This window comes from Tupaia chinensis, unplaced genomic scaffold (assembly GCF_000334495.1).
Source record: "Tupaia chinensis unplaced genomic scaffold, TupChi_1.0 Scaffold000165_2, whole genome shotgun sequence".
Classification (NCBI taxonomy): domain Eukaryota; kingdom Metazoa; phylum Chordata; class Mammalia; order Scandentia; family Tupaiidae; genus Tupaia; species Tupaia belangeri.
In genome coordinates, this window is record NW_006159640.1 from 2751254 (window position 1) to 2769253 (window position 18000).

At 49.1% G+C, this 18000-nt stretch overlaps 1 protein-coding gene across 1 annotated transcript in view; it reads left to right on the top strand.

Annotated features, from left to right (window-relative positions):
- The window catches only part of DHCR24 (24-dehydrocholesterol reductase), a gene marked incomplete at its 5' end in the record, with an annotated part of 24531 nt that continues 6531 nt past the window's right edge, over nucleotides 1-18000 (top strand). The window contains 6 exons of the mRNA XM_006146148.1: nucleotides 1-213; nucleotides 3664-3819; nucleotides 9120-9225; nucleotides 9851-9969; nucleotides 12065-12328; nucleotides 17756-17899. Coding sequence (XP_006146210.1) covers nucleotides 1-213; nucleotides 3664-3819; nucleotides 9120-9225; nucleotides 9851-9969; nucleotides 12065-12328; nucleotides 17756-17899 — 1002 coding nt within the window. The remainder of the gene's footprint in view (nucleotides 214-3663; nucleotides 3820-9119; nucleotides 9226-9850; nucleotides 9970-12064; nucleotides 12329-17755; nucleotides 17900-18000) is intronic.

The window sequence follows — 18000 nt, forward strand, 5'->3', positions numbered from 1 at the left end:
CTGGCCGTGTGCGCGCTGCTCTTCCTGCTCTGGGTGCGCGTGAAGGGGCTGGAGTTCGTGCTCATCCACCAGCGCTGGGTGTTCGTGTGCCTCTTCCTCCTGCCGCTCTCGCTTATCTTCGACATCTACTACTCCGTGCGCGCCTGGGTGGTGTTCAAGCTCAGCAGCGCGCCGCGCCTGCACGAGCAGCGCGTGCGGGACATCCAGAAGCAGGTGAGAGCCGGGGCGCGGCCGGAGCAGGAGCCTCGGAGCGCTGGAGAGCCGGCGTGTGCGTGGGTAGCGGTCCGCCAGGCGCCGACGTGATGGGGGCCAGGATTCCATCGAGGAGCCGGCGTTGGAGGCGGGTTGGAATGAAACAAAAATGTGCTGGAGTGCTGAGGGGGAGCAGAATAAGCCTAGGCACCGGGGGAACACAACATTGCTCCGGTGTTCGGGGAGTGCCCCGAGTGCAGGGGGACTCAGCCGGGATGTAGGAATCCTGCGCGAGAGGAAGGTGCGCACTCTGGGTAACTCTCACCAGGCCCAGGCATCTCAGAGGAGAGGGTTCAGGAGATGGAGCGGGGTCTGCAGGTGGGAAAGTAGGGGGAGGAGTCGGGGGAGGCGTGTCAGGGGAAGGATTGGTGTGCATCATGGCGGGAGGAGGAAAAAAGGCATTTTGAAGCTAAGCTGGGAAGAGACCTCAGAGTCCAGGTGAGAGTTTATTTTGTAGCAGCAAGACGCTTTGACCTGTGAGAAACAAGGCCCGGGGAGAAGGTAAAACCCAGCCCCAAGCCCAGTGAAGAGCCTCACAGCCTCTGGCGATGGCTCACTCCTTGTCAAAGGCAGTTGGTCCATCTTGCAGTAACTCAGGACACCCTCCCTTACGCCAGCACCCACAGAGCCTGCTGCGGCTCACATGGAGCCCTGGCTTCCACACCAGGGCTGGCATGGGCGTTGGGCCTGGGCAGTTGCTTAGCTCCCTGTCCCTTCTTATGTTTCTCTCTTACTGGCATCAGGTTGCAGAGAGCTTCTGTTTCCTGCCGCCACCCTCGCTGCAGGTGGAGCAGCCTCCATATTCTGCTTGCTCTGTGCTGGGTGCTGCGGGCAGGAGCTGAAGATGGGGGCAGGAGCTGAAGATGGATGCAGAGAGACGTTCCTTAGGGCTGGGAGAGTGCAGCGTCTGGGAGTGCAGTGCTCTGCTGCCCTGGGTTTTTTAGGTCACAGAGCCCTGCCTGCCCTCGTTCCCCATCTGGGTGGTTCTCCATCTGTGTGCACCCTCGTTTTTAGCTCTTCCAACAAGTTCAGATTGTCAGCTGACTTGCTCATCCTCCCCCATCAGCTGTGAGCTTCTGAAAGGAAGGAAGGGACTATGATCTGACTCACCTCTGGTGGTGGGGCCTTGCTATCAGTCAGCGTCCTGAATGCTTTTTGGCTCACGGTGGACAGAAGACAATGGGCCCAGCTGGACCAGCCGGGCTGCCCTGGATCTGCCAAGACCACATCCCATGCCGCCAACATCCATTATGTCTAGTCTCACCAGCAACCCTCTAGGTCTTATACCTGTTTTATACATGGGAAAATTGAGGTTCGCACTTAGTCTTGGACCCAGCATGGCATCGCTAGTAAATGAGGCCAGAACACAGTTGCGCTTGGTTTTAGAGCCAGGACTCTGACATCTCTTCTTCCCCATCCTTTCCATTTTACCTGTAGGTTTGGTTCTTTTGTCTCATACCTGGCTTGTAGTACTAGCCACCTGGCCAACTGCTCTTTTCCTGAGCCTTCCCTTCCTTTCTGGCCTGCACACTATTCCAGGACTGGCTTCTCATGGCATTGCCTCCTTGCCCAGCATCTTGGTTGGCTCCCCTCAGGTGCCAGTTCAGTTGTGTTCAGGCTTTGTGGCTTCCACATTCACATCATGTGGCCTACCCTCCAGCTTGGTGCAGTACCCATAATCCACTCCCTCACACCTGTGGGCTTATATTAAATCCTGAGACTACAGAGTTAGCCATGGGCAAGGCCTGGTCGGCCATAGAATCCCCCCACTCACAGGAATCCCTTCCTCATTACCTATCTCCCTCTAACTTGAACTCTATTTCACGTGGCACTCTGGCTTCTGATCTCTAGGAAGTCCTTCCCCACGTTGAGCTGTTTGTCCAACCAATTCTAATATGACTTTCTCCAGGAGGCCTGACAAGTATTTGACAGGACTCTTGGTTGCAAGTGATTTTGAGCAAAGAGATACTTAGTTTGCTCAAGTTCTGAAAAAAAACTAGGAGTAAAACAGCTCAGGTATGGCCGGATTGAGGATTCCCTCACCCCCGTTTCTATCTTTCCATCCCTCTGCCATCTCTTGGCTCTGCTTCCCTGTGGGTTGACTTATAGGGAGGTTCTCTCCCTGTGGAGGCTCCAACAGTTTCTGGCTTATATCCAACCAGCTTAGCGGCCCCAGTGAAGAAAGCGTCCCTCTCCTGGAATGGCTTGGGTCGTAGGCCCATCCCTGAACTGTCGGAGTGGTCAGAAGGATAGACTCAGACCCCATTCACATGCCTCCCTCCTGAGACAGAACAAGTAGAATCAGCCTCACCTGGACCAAAGGAAGATGGCTTTTAGAAGCAGATGAAGAGGAAATATTCTCAGCTCAAAGCAAGTTACCCATCTCCTCTGCCCTATCCCTCTTAGGAGGAAAGGAACACTTCCTCCTCTGTTCCTGACAGGCTCGCTATCCTCCAAGTGCTCTGGTCACATACAGTGCAGGATTTGCGGAAACCTCCCTCCCTTGACTTGGTGGTCCTTCCCTGCGCCTTCTCCCCACCTTGGAGTCATAGAGTGTTAACATGTACAAAAGCCTAGAATAGGGCTTGGCACTCAGTAAGCCTCAAACCATCTAGCCCATCTGTCCTTCCAGGCCTGAATTCATGCCGGCCTGGCTATAAATCTGGTCTCTCTCATTCACTCCTTGGGTGACTTTGGGCAAGTTATTTTGCTTCTCAATTTCCTCTTTTGAAAAAGGGGGTTTACCCTAATCTCTTGGGATTGCTATGAGAATTAAATGAGATAGTTCACAATAGGTGCCTGTCATGGTGGAGGGACCCGGTAAGTAGAAATCTTGTTTTTTTTGTTTTTTGTTTTTCTCTAGAGTCCTTGTGCTAGCCAGAGAGAAACAGGAAGAGAGAGGGAAAATGAGAAATCACCCCTTGGGGAGAGATGGCCATACTGCAATCTGTTCTCCTCTTGGGATCTTGGGCATGCATGTGGCCTGGCATGATTTTCAAGCCATTGAGTCTAGGACTTGAACCACACTGCCACTCATGAGGGATCCAGTGCCTTAACCTCCAGACTACCTGCTAGCCCAGAAATAATTTTTATAATTGCTGTTATTGCCATTACAGATCCCAGTGTCTACAGTTTTCAGAGCACGTTGATCCTGTATTCTAACTCTTTCTCATTCTGCCTTGTTGGTGTAGCTACATGTTGACTTTTCAGTTGGCCTTGCTAGCTAGAGAGATGCTGGAGGCTAGGCCAGTGGGCCTTTTTATCCTCCTGGGCCTCCCAGTTCCTGGAAAAGGCATCTTTTGCAGCTTCTCCTTGAGAACAGGGCTGTGAGCTGCTCTGGGGATCCTTATAGCCAGGACTGCATGGATTCAGGCCTGGAAGGTCAGCTCAGCCTCTGTCTCATGGTTGCAGGTGCGGGAATGGAAGGAGCAAGGCAGCAAGACCTTCATGTGCACAGGGCGCCCCGGCTGGCTCACCGTGTCCCTGCGGGTTGGGAAATACAAGAAGACACACAAAAACATCATGATCAACCTGATGGACATTCTGGAGGTGGACACCAAGAAGCAGGTGAGAGTGGCACTGTGTATTGACCCTGGAAGCAGGTGGGAGGTCACCTCTGATACCAGTGATTCAAAAGGCGATGATTTTTAGTCAAGGGCATCCCAGAGTAAGCAGGACCAAGGCCCATGATCATCATGGAAGACTCTGTCCACCATTGCTGTCCTCCAAAACTTCGTAGCCATCAGGGGAAAAGACTGGTCATAGTGCTATCTCATAGGCAGGCAAACTGAGAACTCAGAGGGATCATCTCATTATTTGCAATGACATAGGAAGCAAGGGTAGGGAAATCCTGGGCAAAAATGAGAGACAAAGGGAAGCTATTTACCCCTTCCAAGGAAGGAAGTGTGCTGGTGAAAAATGGGCTTATTATGAGGGTGGCTTAGAGGTGCGGGTCTTGTTAAAAGCTTCCTGTACACCCGCTTGTTTAATAGCTTTGGAAATGGGTTTATTTGGCCCATCCAGTAATTCTACTTCCACTGCCTCTTCTGCCATATTCTCAGGCAAACGACAATCTGCATCCCATCACTATATAGTAGTCTGTATTTAGAGTTCTATATAAATGAAATCATATAGTATCATGCTCTTTTTAAAAAAAAAAAAAAAAACTTTTGATCTGACTTCTTTTTTTTTCTTTGCCATAGGATATATGTACTTGCCAGAGAGAGATGGGGTGGAGGGATGAGAAAGCACACCTCATTTGTGATGACCGCACTGCAATCCATTCAGTCCATTCTCCCCTTGGGAGTTTGGGTACGCACATACACACACCTGGCCTATTTTATAAGCCATCAGATCTAGGACACTAACGGCACAGTCGGCCATGTGGGATCCAGCTCTCTTAACTGCCACGCCTCCTGGCTGGCACATGGTCTAGTTTCTTTTACTCGGCATAATTATTTTGTGATTCGTCCATGCTGAAGCAAGTATCGATAGTACATTCTGTTTTACTGCTGAGTAGTATTCCATTATGTAGATGCGTTGCAGTTAGTTTATCCATTCACCAGCTGATAGATAACTTGGGCTACTGCAAGTACATAAGCTTTTTTTTTCTCTTGCACAAATACCTAGGAGTGAAATGACTGAATCAGATGGTAGGTATATATTTAACTTTTTACGAAATTGCCGAATTGTTTTCCAAAGTGGTTGCAGTATTTTACATTCCCACCACCAGCGAATGAGAGTTTCAGTTGCTCTGCGTCATTGTAAACTTGGCATGGTTAGGCCTTCTTAATTTCAGCCATCTTCATAGGACTGTAAGTTCTAATATGCATTTATCTAATGGCTAATGATGCTGGGCACCTTTTCATTTACGTGTTTTCTGGTTTTTGTTTTATTGTTTTTTAGTGTTGTTTTTTGTTTTTTTGTTTCGGTTTTTGGGTTTCTTTTTTTTTTTTTTTTTTTTGCTGAGGCCTACTTAAATTTTTTGCCAGTTTAAAATGAGTAATTGGAAACAAGTCCTTCATCAGGTATATGATTTGCAAATGTTTCTCCTACTCTGTGACTTGTCTTTCAAAAACCAGAAGTTTTGTTTGTTTGTTTGTTTGTTTTTTAAAAGGTTTTTGCTACAGAGCATGTGCACTCGCCAGAAAGGCAGAAAGAGACAGAAAGCGAGAAATCACCCCCCCCCCCGGGGGGGAATGGCCACGCCGCAATCCCTCTTCATTCTCCTCTCGGGATCTTGGGCACGCATGCCCACACGCCTGGTGTGAGTTTAAGCCACCAGGTCCAGGACTCGAACTGCGGTTGACTACATGGGAGTTTAGCAACATAGCCATTACACTAACTGCTGGTCCCAAAGAACCAGAAGTTTTAAATTTTGACAAAGTCTAATTTATTAATTTCGTCCTTTATAGATTGTGCTCTTAATGTCTTGTGTAAGAAATCTTTGCCTAATCCAATCCAAAACAAAGGTTCTTGCTATAGGCAGGCCACATGTGCTCACTAGAGGGAAAAAGAGCAAGCATCTCTCCAAGGGAGGTACCCACACTATGATCCTTTGTCCTCCATTCTCCTTTGCAATCTGGCGCACACATGCACACGTGGCCAGCATGTTTTTCAAGCTAGCCAGTCTGGAGCTTGAATTGCAGGTCAGCTATGTAGGCTCTAGCTGCCTTATCCACCCTGCCATTGGCTGGCCCTCTTCTAGAAGTTTTATAGAAATCAAAGAGAGGCTATCTGGGCCTAGAGTTTTTTTCTTGAGCAAATTTTCGAACTACAAATTCAATTTCTTTAATAGATACAGGGCTCTTCAGTTTATTTGTTTCTTCCTGTGTGAGCTTTGGTAGTTTCTGTCTCAAAAGGATTTGTCTATTTCACTAAGTTGTGTAATTTATTGACATAAAGTTCTTTATAATAGTCTCTTACTGTTCTTTAACATCTGTAGAATCTATAGCTATGTCTTGTCTTCCATTCTTGATAATGGGAATTGGTTCTTGCTTTTTTATCCAATATGATAGTCTCTGCCTTCTAATTGAGGTGGCAAACCCATTTACATTTAATGTTATTATTGATACAATTTGATTATTGGGTCGTTGAAAAATCATAATGTATTTTTTCTGTTTTTCTGTGCCAAAATGTGTAGATCCAATAAATTACTTTATTTTCTGTTATTTGTTTATTGTTCCCATTTTATTTCTTTTTATGTTTTCTTTTGGATTACCAATCATTTTTATGATTGTAGATGCTTTTATGATTTTTGCTGTTTGGTTGGCTTATTGACAGTAACTCTTTGTTTTGTTATTTTTGTAGTAGTTTCAGGGTGTGTGGTATACATTTTATTTACCACAGTCTAGCTTCAAGTAATATTATCTCATTTCACATACAGCATAAGAATCTGATAATAATATACTTTCATATCCTCCCAACCTTTGTGCCGCTGTTGTCATACTTTTACGTACGTTATAAACCCCACATTATATTGTCGTGTATATGTCTGGTGGTTTTGTTTGTTTTAAATGGGGTCTCCTTGTTTTGTAGTCCTCCTGCCTTAGCCTCTTTAGCATCTGGGACCATAGGCACACATTCTTGACCACCTAACTTTTTCAGACAAGGTCTTACTATGTGGTCTACACTGGCCACACACTCAGTCCTCCTGCAGTCTCCCAAGCTGCAACCTGCTGGCCCCATGATTTTTCTTATCAATATGGATCATATTTTCCTGCCTGTTTGGATGCCTGATAAACTTTGACATTCTGACATTTTACCTTAGAGGAGTGCTGGGTATTTCTGTACTCCTGTAAATCTTGAGCTTTGTTCTTGAAGGCAACTAAGTTACTTTGAAACAGTTTGATCCCATTGGGTCTTGATATTTTGAGGTGGAACCAGAGTTGTGGTTAATGTAGTGTCAGCTATTCCCAGTGCTGAGACAAGACCATTCTGAGAACTCTACCCAGTGCCCTACCAATCAGGAGGTTCTCCAGGCTGGTTTGTGGGCACAGACACTATTTCTTGCTCTGTGCGATCCCTGGCACTGATTGTCTGTATATTTTCTGGTGATTCTTTCCCTGCCTTAGCCTTGAAATATCCCCATGTGTATACACCACGTGGTACTCAGCTGAATGCTCAGGGGACACCATCTGCGGTTCAGAGTTTTCTCTCTCTGTAGCTCTCTCCTTTCCAGTACTCTGTCCTGCACACTCTGTTCACCTTCGTCTTCTGGGGCTCTCACGTCCATCTCCTCAACTCGGAGTGCACTTGATTCTCCTCCCTGCACTGTCTAGCTCCAGGCAGCTGGCAGGGCATTCTAGAGCTCTCCTTGTTTGCTCCTGTCCCTCTCGAGATCATTAACTGTCATTGTCTATGTCTGCTATCTTGTTTCATACACTTCGTCTGTGATTCTCCTCCCTCCCCACTTGCTGGCAGCGTAGTCAGTCTGGTATCTAGTGTTCCTTCTCAGCTGGAAGCAGAAGTCTACATAGTGGCCTATTAATGTGTGATTAAAATTCATGTTTTCCAAGAATATTTGAATGATAAGGGATGATGGTCATAGTATTGTGTTAAATTTTTAAAAGACTAGTCAGGAAACTAGCAGTTAATGGCTATGTCACTGGACTCCCATATAGTCGACTATGTTTCGCGTCCTGGACCCGGTGGTTTAAACTCATGCCGGGCGAATGTGCGTGCGTGCGTGCCCAAGATCACGAGAGAAGACTGGAGGAGAAGGGATTGTGGTGTGGTCAACCCCCCTAGGGGGTGATTTCTTGCTTTCTGTTTCTCTGTCTCTCTCTGTCTTTCTGGCGAGCACACGCGCCCTATAGCAAAAACCTCTCCAAAAAAAGAAGGAAAAAATAAAAGACTAGAGAGAAGAGTATGTGTTATTAAAATATACAAAACAGGGCCAGTTAATTGGCTAGGTGGTTAAGGTGGCTGAATCCCACATGGCTGACCACCTGGTTTGGGTCTCAGACCCAGTGGCTTGAAAAACATGCTGTTATATGTGTATGGATACCCACAAATCTCAAGAAGATAATGAAGGAGAAGGAATTGAAGCCATGCTTGGGGAGTGATTGTTCACTTTCTCTCTGTCTCTGTCTGTCTCCAGCAAGTGCACATGCCTATAGCAAATTAAAAGCAAAGAGGGTGAGGGCAGCAGGCGGTGTGGTGGTTAATACGCTGATTCCTACATGGCTGACCACAGTTCAAGTTCTGGACCTGGCAGCTTGAAAATCCTGCCACGTGCATATGCATACATGCTCAAAATCCCAAGAGGAGAATGGAAAAGAAGGAATTGCTGCATGACCACCCCTCCCAGGTGGTGATTTCTCACTTTTCCTCTCTCTGTCTCTTTCCTGTGAGCATAAGCGCCATATGGCAAAAACCTAAAAACAAAACAGAAAAGCCTGTGCAAAATAGCAACATAGTGGGTAATTACTGAAGTCATGACACATTTTTGCATAGAAAGATACTCCATGACTTTTCCAAGGACCTAATAGAAACATGTGGGAATAAACAGATTCTTCATTATTAACATGGGTAGCTAAGAAACTAGGATAGATGGTTTTTGTTTTCTTTTCATTTTTGATATCTCTTCCAAATGTATGAGTATTTCTCCTACAATCTAGACAAAAATAAGCATTATATATAGAGATATTTGAAAGGAGAGAATTAAACACTAGCTACCTAGAGCCAGAAATCACACTCACCATAATTAAAGGCAACATAATGTTCTAGAAAGAGCCTGTAAAGGTGACATAGGAATCCCTGCCTTGAGTATGTGGAAGGTTTGCAATGACACCTCTTTGTGGAGAAACTCCTGTGTGGCCAGGCAGCCTCCTTGCAACCCCGTGTCTCTTTTCTTATGTCAACAGATTGTTCGGGTAGAACCCTTGGTGACCATGGGTCAGGTGACTGCTCTGCTGACCTCCATTGGCTGGACTCTACCTGTGTTGCCCGAGCTTGATGACCTCACCGTGGGTAAGGACTCTGTGTGAATGGGCAAGAGGAGGCAGAGAGTCTGGGGTTTGAGCTGAGGGATCCCAGCCACCTGCCTTCCAGTGCAGGAGTCACTAGTCCATCTGTGACTGAAGTCGCCCCCTGGCTCTCCATTCAGCTCCAGTGATGGGGCGTCCACTGCTGCTGTGCAGCTCAGTGGTCAGTGGTCAGTTTGTCATGTGTGCCTCAAATCTGCATCCCTGCGACATGTATCCCGTGCTCCTCTGTATCCTGTGGAGCACAGAATAAGTCTAGTCTCCCTTCCCCCATAAGATCCACAAGCCCCAAAGCCTTCTCCAGGGGAGCTACCTTTAGTTCCTTTAGCTGTTCCCCTAGGACATAGCTTCCTGCCACCCCATCACCCCTCCTTCTGTTAAAGACCTTATTTAGATGAATGCACACAAGTTTCTAGGTTGAGACTGGCCAGAGACAAGGGTGCGAGCACCCTTGACAGGGTCTGCCCATCCATTCCCTGTCTCTAAGGAAGCATTTGTGGCCCCATCTAAGCCCCTCCATCTTTCTCCTGCCTCCTTCATGCTAGAAGATCTGAGCTCTAAGCCACCCCAGACATTATGGCTGTCCCTGACTAACACGTATGTCCCCGTAGGGGGCTTGATCATGGGCACAGGCATTGAGTCGTCATCCCACAAGTATGGGCTGTTCCAACACATCTGCATCGCCTACGAACTGGTCCTGGCCGATGGCAGCTTTGTGCGATGCACGCCGGTGAGTTCAGAGATGGGAGACGTCTGTACCGGCTTGCTCTGGGCTTTGTGGGTCCTGGGGTCAGGGAGGTGGCTCTCCTAGGGTGCTTCATCTCAGATACACCTGTGAAGTCTGGATCAATTTCCCTAATAATAACACAAGTCTCTATAGCCCCTTTACATGTGCGTATTACTGTCCTAAATGCTTTATATGTAAATTTTAAGATATTTAGTCCTTCAACAATCTTATGAATATGAGCTACTGTTACTGCCCCCATTTTACAGACAGGAAACTAAAGCACGGTCATGCAGCTAGAATAGCTCACATGGCTGGGTCTCAGCCCTAGACAGTGAGGTGCCTGGATCCTTGCCCCCAGCTATGCGTTACACCTTCCTGCCTCTCTAGAGGAAGTCAGGCCTCAGCACCAGAGCTCTGTGTCAGAGGTTATGAGATACGGCTAAAAGTGATTAGAGGAGCTGCTCAGGAAAAATAAGGCAGTTCTGCCGCCCACCGTGGGACACAGACATGTGAGGCATTTTATGTGAGGGGTGAGACAGGATTGAAACTTCGAACACGCCGAGGCCTGTACTAGCATATGGAGAGACAGTTCAGTCCTTTTAAGGGGATATTTCAGGGAGCCACCAGAGTTGTTGGCCTCACGAACAGCCAGAGGAAGACTCCCAGCTTGGGAGCCCTGGTCTTGGAGGAGAGATACCCCTCTGAGGAGTCACATCAATTCAGCACGTTTCTCTAAACCCTTGCCTGGACCTGCCTTCTAACCTGTTTATTAGCAGCCAAGAAAGGACACACACTTGTGAATTACCCCTTCTCCTCGTCGGACGTTTGCAGTCAGGAGGAGTACGTGGGTGCTCTGTATGAAGCTCTTAGCATGGGGTCGGGCATGCCATGGGTATCTATTACTACCATGACCGGGACAGCATGTTTAGCTGGGAGCCCAGCTTGGGGATCAGTTGCCCCAGTTCTGCTGTTCTAGAGGTTTCTATCAGCTGCTGCAGAGCTTCCCTGCCCTGACCTTCCCCTCACCCCCTGCTGCATCCCACCACCAAGGACATGTGGGTTTCACAAGACTGCACAGGGCTGCCCTCTTGCTTAATGCAAGTCCAGGCTAGGGTTGTTCAAAAGAGCCTTATTAGAATTCAAGAATCTGAATTAGAATGATCAAAGGAATAGTCAGTTGTCTGACTCCCTAGACGGAGGTCCAGATGAGAAAAAGAGGCTGAACTTGGATTCGTGGGGCCAAGGAGGGCTGTAGGAAGGACACTGGAGGGGAGCTGGTCATCTGGCCTGGCCTGGCATTGCTGCAGTTGGCATTCCAGGAAGCCTTGGGTGACTCACGGCACCTTGAAGACTCACTTTTCCTTGTCGTAGGACTGTTAAAATCCCCTGGGCTTGTGAGTGTTTGAGCTGGGAGGGGAAGGGGCTCCTACAATCTAACGAGGGGGGGGGTTGTAAATATTAGTAATGACTCAAAAGGGAGACCTTTTAATGTCTAGCTACCCTGATGGTTTAACTCTTTTTATTTTTTTTAAGAGAAGTTTTTGCTATAGGGTGTGTGTGCTTGCCAGAAAGACAGAGAGAGACAGAGAGACAGAAAGCAAAAATTCACCCCCTGAGGGGATGGTTGCACTACAGTCCCTTCTCCTCCATTCTCCTCTTGAGATCTTGGGCACGCACATATATGCCTGGCATGAATTTCAGCTGCCCAGTCTGAACTCAAACCGTGGTCGACTACATGGGAGTCCAGCAACGTAACCATTATGCCATCTACTGGTTCCTCCAATGGTTTAACTCTTTAACCTGAAATGAAAATCCTGCTCCCTGGTCCCCCTATTTTGGGTCTTTGGGCAGGGCTAGTCATTGTCTTCTTTCCCAGGTAGCTGTGGTTCAGGGCCAGCATCTCTGACACAGAGGGCAATGTTAGGTTAAATGTCATTTGGGCAGAAATACAGTTTGTAAGCTTGGTTGTTCGGGTTTACATCAGATAGCGCCAGGCAGGAGTTCAGCTAGGTCATAGGGCCTTTGCTCCCCCAGTGACTACAGGCCACACCGTGGGTCAGGGCTCAGGCTCTCAGCATGTGCCAATTCTGTCTCCCAGTCCGAAAACTCAGACCTCTTCTACGCTGTGCCCTGGTCCTGTGGGACACTGGGCTTCCTGGTGGCTGCTGAAATCCGCATCATCCCTGCCAAGAAGTATGTCAAGCTGCGGTTTGAGCCAGTGCGGGGCATGGAGGCCATCTGTGATAAGTTCACCCGCGAGTCCCAGCGACCAGAAAACCACTTCGTGGAAGGGCTGCTCTATTCCCTGGATGAAGCCGTCATCATGACGGGGGTCATGACGGATGAAGTGGAGCCCAGCAAGGTAGGCCAGGGCATCAGCTGTTGCAGGCCAAGACCAGGGAAGGGGAAAGCCCAGGTGGGCTGAGACCGAGCCCCTTCCTCACCCTGTCCCTGGCGGCCACTGTCACTGCTGCTCCTTGGACCAGCCCACCTGGGATACGGGTATCGGGAGTTTCCTTCAGAGACGTCTGACAGTGATGAAAGATTGTTTCTCTGCCCACCGCCCATCAGAGATGTGCTCATCTCGATGGGTGTAACTTTGGTCCTCATAGCAACCCAGGTTTTGTAGACGTGGAAACCGAGACTCCAGGGTGAGGTAAATTTCCACAGGCCGACAAAACTTAGATTCAAATCATTGAGTCCATGCCTCAGAATCCAGACTGACACTCCTGCAAGTTACCCCATGTGATTAAGAGCAGTTTTTCTTCCATTTAGAAAGGATTTATGCTTATTATAAGAGACTTAAAAGGTATAAACAAGTAAAAGGAAAGAAAGACTTCTCTATAAATGTGCCCCAGAGCTAGCTGTTGTGAAGGTCTGGTATATTTATTTCTTCTCTTTTTCTGTGCATGGATGTTAACGTTTTTAAATGACGGAAGTAGTCTAACGGTGCTGAAATCGATTTTTTAAAAGAGAAAAGTTATAGTGCATTTCTTCAACCCCAAGGCAACCACTTGTTACAGCAGGGTGTATGTCTATCCAGACCTGTTTCTGTGTGTTTGTGTAGCTGCCCTCATTTTAGTCTGTAATGTCATAGTTCCGTGTAAATAATTAGCCTGACCTGGGAACCAGCAGTTAGCGTAATGGCTATGTCCCTGGACTCCCACGTAGTCGACCACGGTTCGCGTCCCGGACCCGGTGGCTTAAAACTCATGCCGGGCGCGTGTGCGTGCATGCCCAAAATCCCGAGAGGAGAATGGAGGAGAAGGGATTGCGGCGTGACCATCCCCCCTGGGGGGTGATTTCTCGCTTTCTGTCTCTAATGTCTCTCTCTGGCTGGCTGGCGAGCGTACCCGCCCTATAGCGAAAATCTCTCCAAAAAAAAAAAATTAGCCTGACTTACCACTCACATTATTTAAATTCTTTTGCTCTTAGAAATCAGATTGCATCGAAGATTTAAGATTCTCTTACATCTCTTCTTGCCTTTTGTACAAAGATCTGTGTAGGAATGAGTCATAAAATTGGAATTCCTGACCCAAGACTTTGAGCACATTAAATATTGATAGATAAGACCGAATAGCTTCTAGAAAAGTTGTGTGTATGTCGACTTCTAGCCTCAGTGTGTGAGAATGCCTTTTCCCCTCCATTCTTGCCAATACCGGATAGTATCACTCTTCAATTTTTGCCAATCTGATACGGTTAAAAATAGTGTCTCGTTTTATATTGCCATCCTTAGATCGCTGGGGAGGTCCAACATGTCTTTGCAGAGTTTTTCAGCTTAGGTGGCATCGAACACATCCTAACGGCCATAGCAAAGCCCTGTAGAGGCAGTGGGGATGATTCCCTTCAGCCCCTCACTCAGCACTGCTGTTGCCAGCAGCCTCTGAGGAACGCCTTGGAGAAGGTAGAAACCTCGGGTCCAGGGGGCCTCGCTGGATGACTAGGGCCAGGGCCCCGGGAGGGCCAGAGCGCTGTGGCTGCAGGTCCAGCATTGCCATTCAGGATCCCCATCTTCTAGGGCTCACTATGTCCCATGAGCAATCAATGTTTGTGGACCTGGAGGAACCAAGGCTGAACCAGAAGTCACAGACCAGTGTGTCAATACGCCCTGGCTTGTCTGTCTTCAGCTGTGATCACCGTTTGCGTTTGTCTTTCTTGTTTAGTGCCACCCGTATTCCCTGTTACACTGACTCCAGCATCATCATAGGTAATGCCTACAGATCTACCTGTGAGCAAATGCTTGTCATTTACCAAACTGCGTCCCCACGCTGGAAGCTGAAGTAGCTGCTTCTGGTTTTGTTTTGTTAACTATTATTTATTTATTTAACTTTATTTGTCACTGTTGTTTGTTTGTTTGTTTGTTTTGACTAGAGAGACACACAAGGAAAGAGAGGGAAAAGGAAAGTGCGAAAGCAAGCTGCCAGATCCAGGACTTGAACCACAATCAACCGTGTGGGAGCCCAGCGCCTTAACCACCTGCCAGCCCCCTTTCTAGTTTTTTAATTATTTTAATTAGTGGCACAGTGAACATTTTTGCCTGCATTTTGAATAATAATATCTTGAAGTAAAATTAGATCGAAGGATAGGCACTTCTTAAACCCCTTATTCTATATCTAGATATTTAAAATATCTAAACTTGAAAATTATCTGGTACAACCTGATACAGTCCACTCTCCAAATAAGGAAAAGAGGCCCAGAGAGGGACAAAGCCTTCTCTGAGAGCACAGCTAGCTCAGGGCGTATTTAAACATTGGTCTGTGACTTCTGGTTCAGCTTTGGTTCCTCCATAAACATTGATTCCTCATGAGACATAGTGAGCCCTAGAAGATGGGGATCCTGAAATGGCAATGCCAGACCTGGAGCCACAGCGCTCTGGCCCTCCCTGGGCCCTGGCCCCAACCTAGCACCTGGTCACCCAGTGAGGCCCCCTGGACCCGAGGTTTCTAACTTCTCTAAGGCGTTCCTCAGAGGCTGCTGGCAACAGCAGTGCTGAGCGAGGGGCCGAAGGGAATCACCCCCACTCCCCCCACAGGGCTTTGCTATGGCCTGTTGAATGTGTTAGGTGCCATCTAAGGTTACAGTGGGCAAAGGAGTCTGTATAGCATTTCGAATGTTCGAATAGCTGACTCGATTTCTTTGTTTCCCAAAGAGGAGAACAAGGCCCGAGGGCCTCACAGAGACTCTACCCGCCTCAGTGGCAGAGGTACCCCCAGGCCTAGGCGTTTGCCAAGTGTCCCTCTGAGCAAGATTCTGATGCCCAGTGGGAACCAGGCTGGGGCAGGAGAGTGATCTCTGCCATTAGGCATTTTCAGAGCATTTGTCCCACACATCCTCTTGTTTGGCTGCTGGGGAATGTATCCCTGGGTGCCAGGCACTGGTTGGACCCTCAGCAGGCACTGTCCGTGTAAGGCTCACTGACCCTGTAAGGAGGCAGCCCGCCTTCACTTTACAGGGGAGGCCCAGAGGTAAGAAGTGGCTGCTGCCAGAGTCCGGGGCTGGGACGGGAGCTCGTGCAGCGGCCATGTGTTCTGGGAGAGGTGGATGATCCGGGTTCTTCGTCACATCCTGGGGTTTTCTGGCAAATGTGGTTCCTGAGTCAGGAAGCCCCAGGAGCACCAGTTTCCAGGTACTCCCAAGTCTTAATCTCCTTATGCCGTTCCACAGCCAGGTGTGTGGCCAGACCTCACCTGAGCCAGATCATGCCGCTCAGGTGCCTGTGGGCTTTCACTCCCTTCACACTAGGTGGGCAGAGGCCCACATGTGGTGTCTTTCACCCTGCCCCATACTGTGCCCACTGAAACTGATTGGAAGACCAAGCTCTCTAGCCTGTTTCCTGGCCCATCGTGGTCCCCACTGTTCTTCTGCACAGTGGCTCGTACGAGAGTGACACCCAGTGAAGCTGCCCATGCTGCCAGAGATCGAGGGCAAGGGGTTGCCCACTCCAGGATGGAGAGGCTTGGTAAGGGCTGGATGTGAGCAGCAGGCCATGGGAAAGACCAGGGACCAACCCTGTGTCCCCACAAGGGCTTCATGCTCTGCTTGGTGCTGGCTCTGTCATCTCTGTCTTCAGAGCAAGTAACGGCTCCATTTTGCCTGGACAGAAAATGAAGATCAGAGAGGCTACTAAGTAGCCTGCCCAGAATCAGCCGAGAGCATTGTTATGAGAAGGAAAAACAAACTGGTAAAGGGTGTGGACAGGATGGTCCCATTTTTGTAATGACTGTGTGCAGTAAGTAGAGCCTAATGAACACATAGCAATGCTAGAAGCCACCCACGAAGGTGAGACTACAGGGCTTCAAGTTACACCTTCCTTCAGTGCTTAGTTTTCGTAGGGCGCACCTGCTGCTTTTGGAATCAGGAAAAACATGAATAGTTTGGTTTTTTAGAACGCCGGTGTTCCGTCCCTCCAGCCGAGGTGTCTGCCTCCCAGTCTGGCCTTGGTGTGCAACATGGCGTGGGTCTGAGTCCTCCCTGTGCCTGCTGCTAGCTCCCTGGGCTTGGGAGGCTGAAGAGCCGTGCTCATTCCCAGTGTCCTCACTGGTGGGACTGGCACAAGGCCAACGTGCTGGCGGTGGAGGGGATGACAGGAGCACGTGGAGTGCCACCAGTGCCCGCCTGGCATGCGGGCTCTCAGCGCAGGCTGCTGTGATTCTCCTTCCGAGGACCTGGCCTAGCCCACTCTCTCACTCCGCTCCTGCCATCCCCTTCCTGAAGGTCCATGTGGCCTGTTTGACTCTCTGCTTGTCCTTACTCGGTGCCGACTCCCGGGTGTGACCTCTCCTTCTCCGTAGAACTGAGGTGCTGCTTCGACCCCCAGCAGAAGCTCGTCTAACTGGGGACTGAGCATCTCAGCCAGGGAAGAAGAAGCTGGCCTGGCAGGTTGTCCCAGGAAGGCTGAGGGCTTAGAGTCCAGAATACAGGGTGTTTAGAACAGGAAGAGGCATTCACCATCATTGGGCGTGTGTGTGTGTCTGTGTCTGTATACTTTCTAATAGGCACAGAAGACTCCCACAAAGCATCTTATCTGTATTGTCAGGGTGATCTGACCAAGGTCACACAGCTGGACAGCGACTCGCCAGGGTCTGGCCCCCACTGCCCACTCCCGGAGCCTTTGCTCTTTCCAGATTGTTCCCTGCATCTCCTGAGGAGTATCTGCCCAGAATTCATTTCATGCATGAGGGCGCCGAGACCCAGAGACACTAAATCATTCCAATGCTTCTCCAGATTGAGTCCTGAGCTATTTAGGATGGCAGAAGGCGCCAACCCAGCCTACAGTTTAGGCGTGGGAGCCCACAGGATCTGGTGCCAGGAAGGCGTGTAGGTTTATTTCTGTGAGCTTCCCCGGGTGGTGGTGTCTGCCTGGGGGAGTGCTGTTACCAGAGGGTTATGGAGCTTGAGCCAAGGACCGCAGAGAAAGCACTATCCAATTAGCACTCTGGGCCCTGGGTTTCAGCAGAGGAGGAGCAGGCTGACCGTGGTAAACATCGGCACTTCTGTCCTCTCACTGGGAGGGAGCACCAGGCTAGGATGGGGTCGCCAAGCTCTCTAGACTTCGAGGAACTAGCTGTGTGGCCCTGGACACAGCACTTAACCTCTTTTGAACTCCTGCTCTGGCTGTTAAAGAATACCCGCTGTGCCTCACCTCCCTGGCTTTCAAGAGTCTCCCAGGCAGTAATAGACATGAAAGGGCTTGAAAAGGCCAGGAGGGCTGAACAGAAGGCGGGTATCGTTACACCCGATGGCGCCGCGCTCGTCTGCGGGCTGATCCCAGTGTCCTCTGTCATTTCAGCTGAATAGCATTGGCAGTTACTACAAGCCCTGGTTCTTTAAGCACGTGGAGAACTATCTGAAGACAAACCGGGAGGGCCTCGAGTACATTCCCTTGAGACACTACTACCACCGCCACACGCGCAGCATCTTCTGGGAGCTCCAGGTGAGGTCGGGTTTCCTGTATCCTGGCTCTTCCTGGCCGGCTGGGCAGGGACCCAGACAGTTCATGGGGCAGCCACACTGCCTCCGTCGTCCCGGGGCATG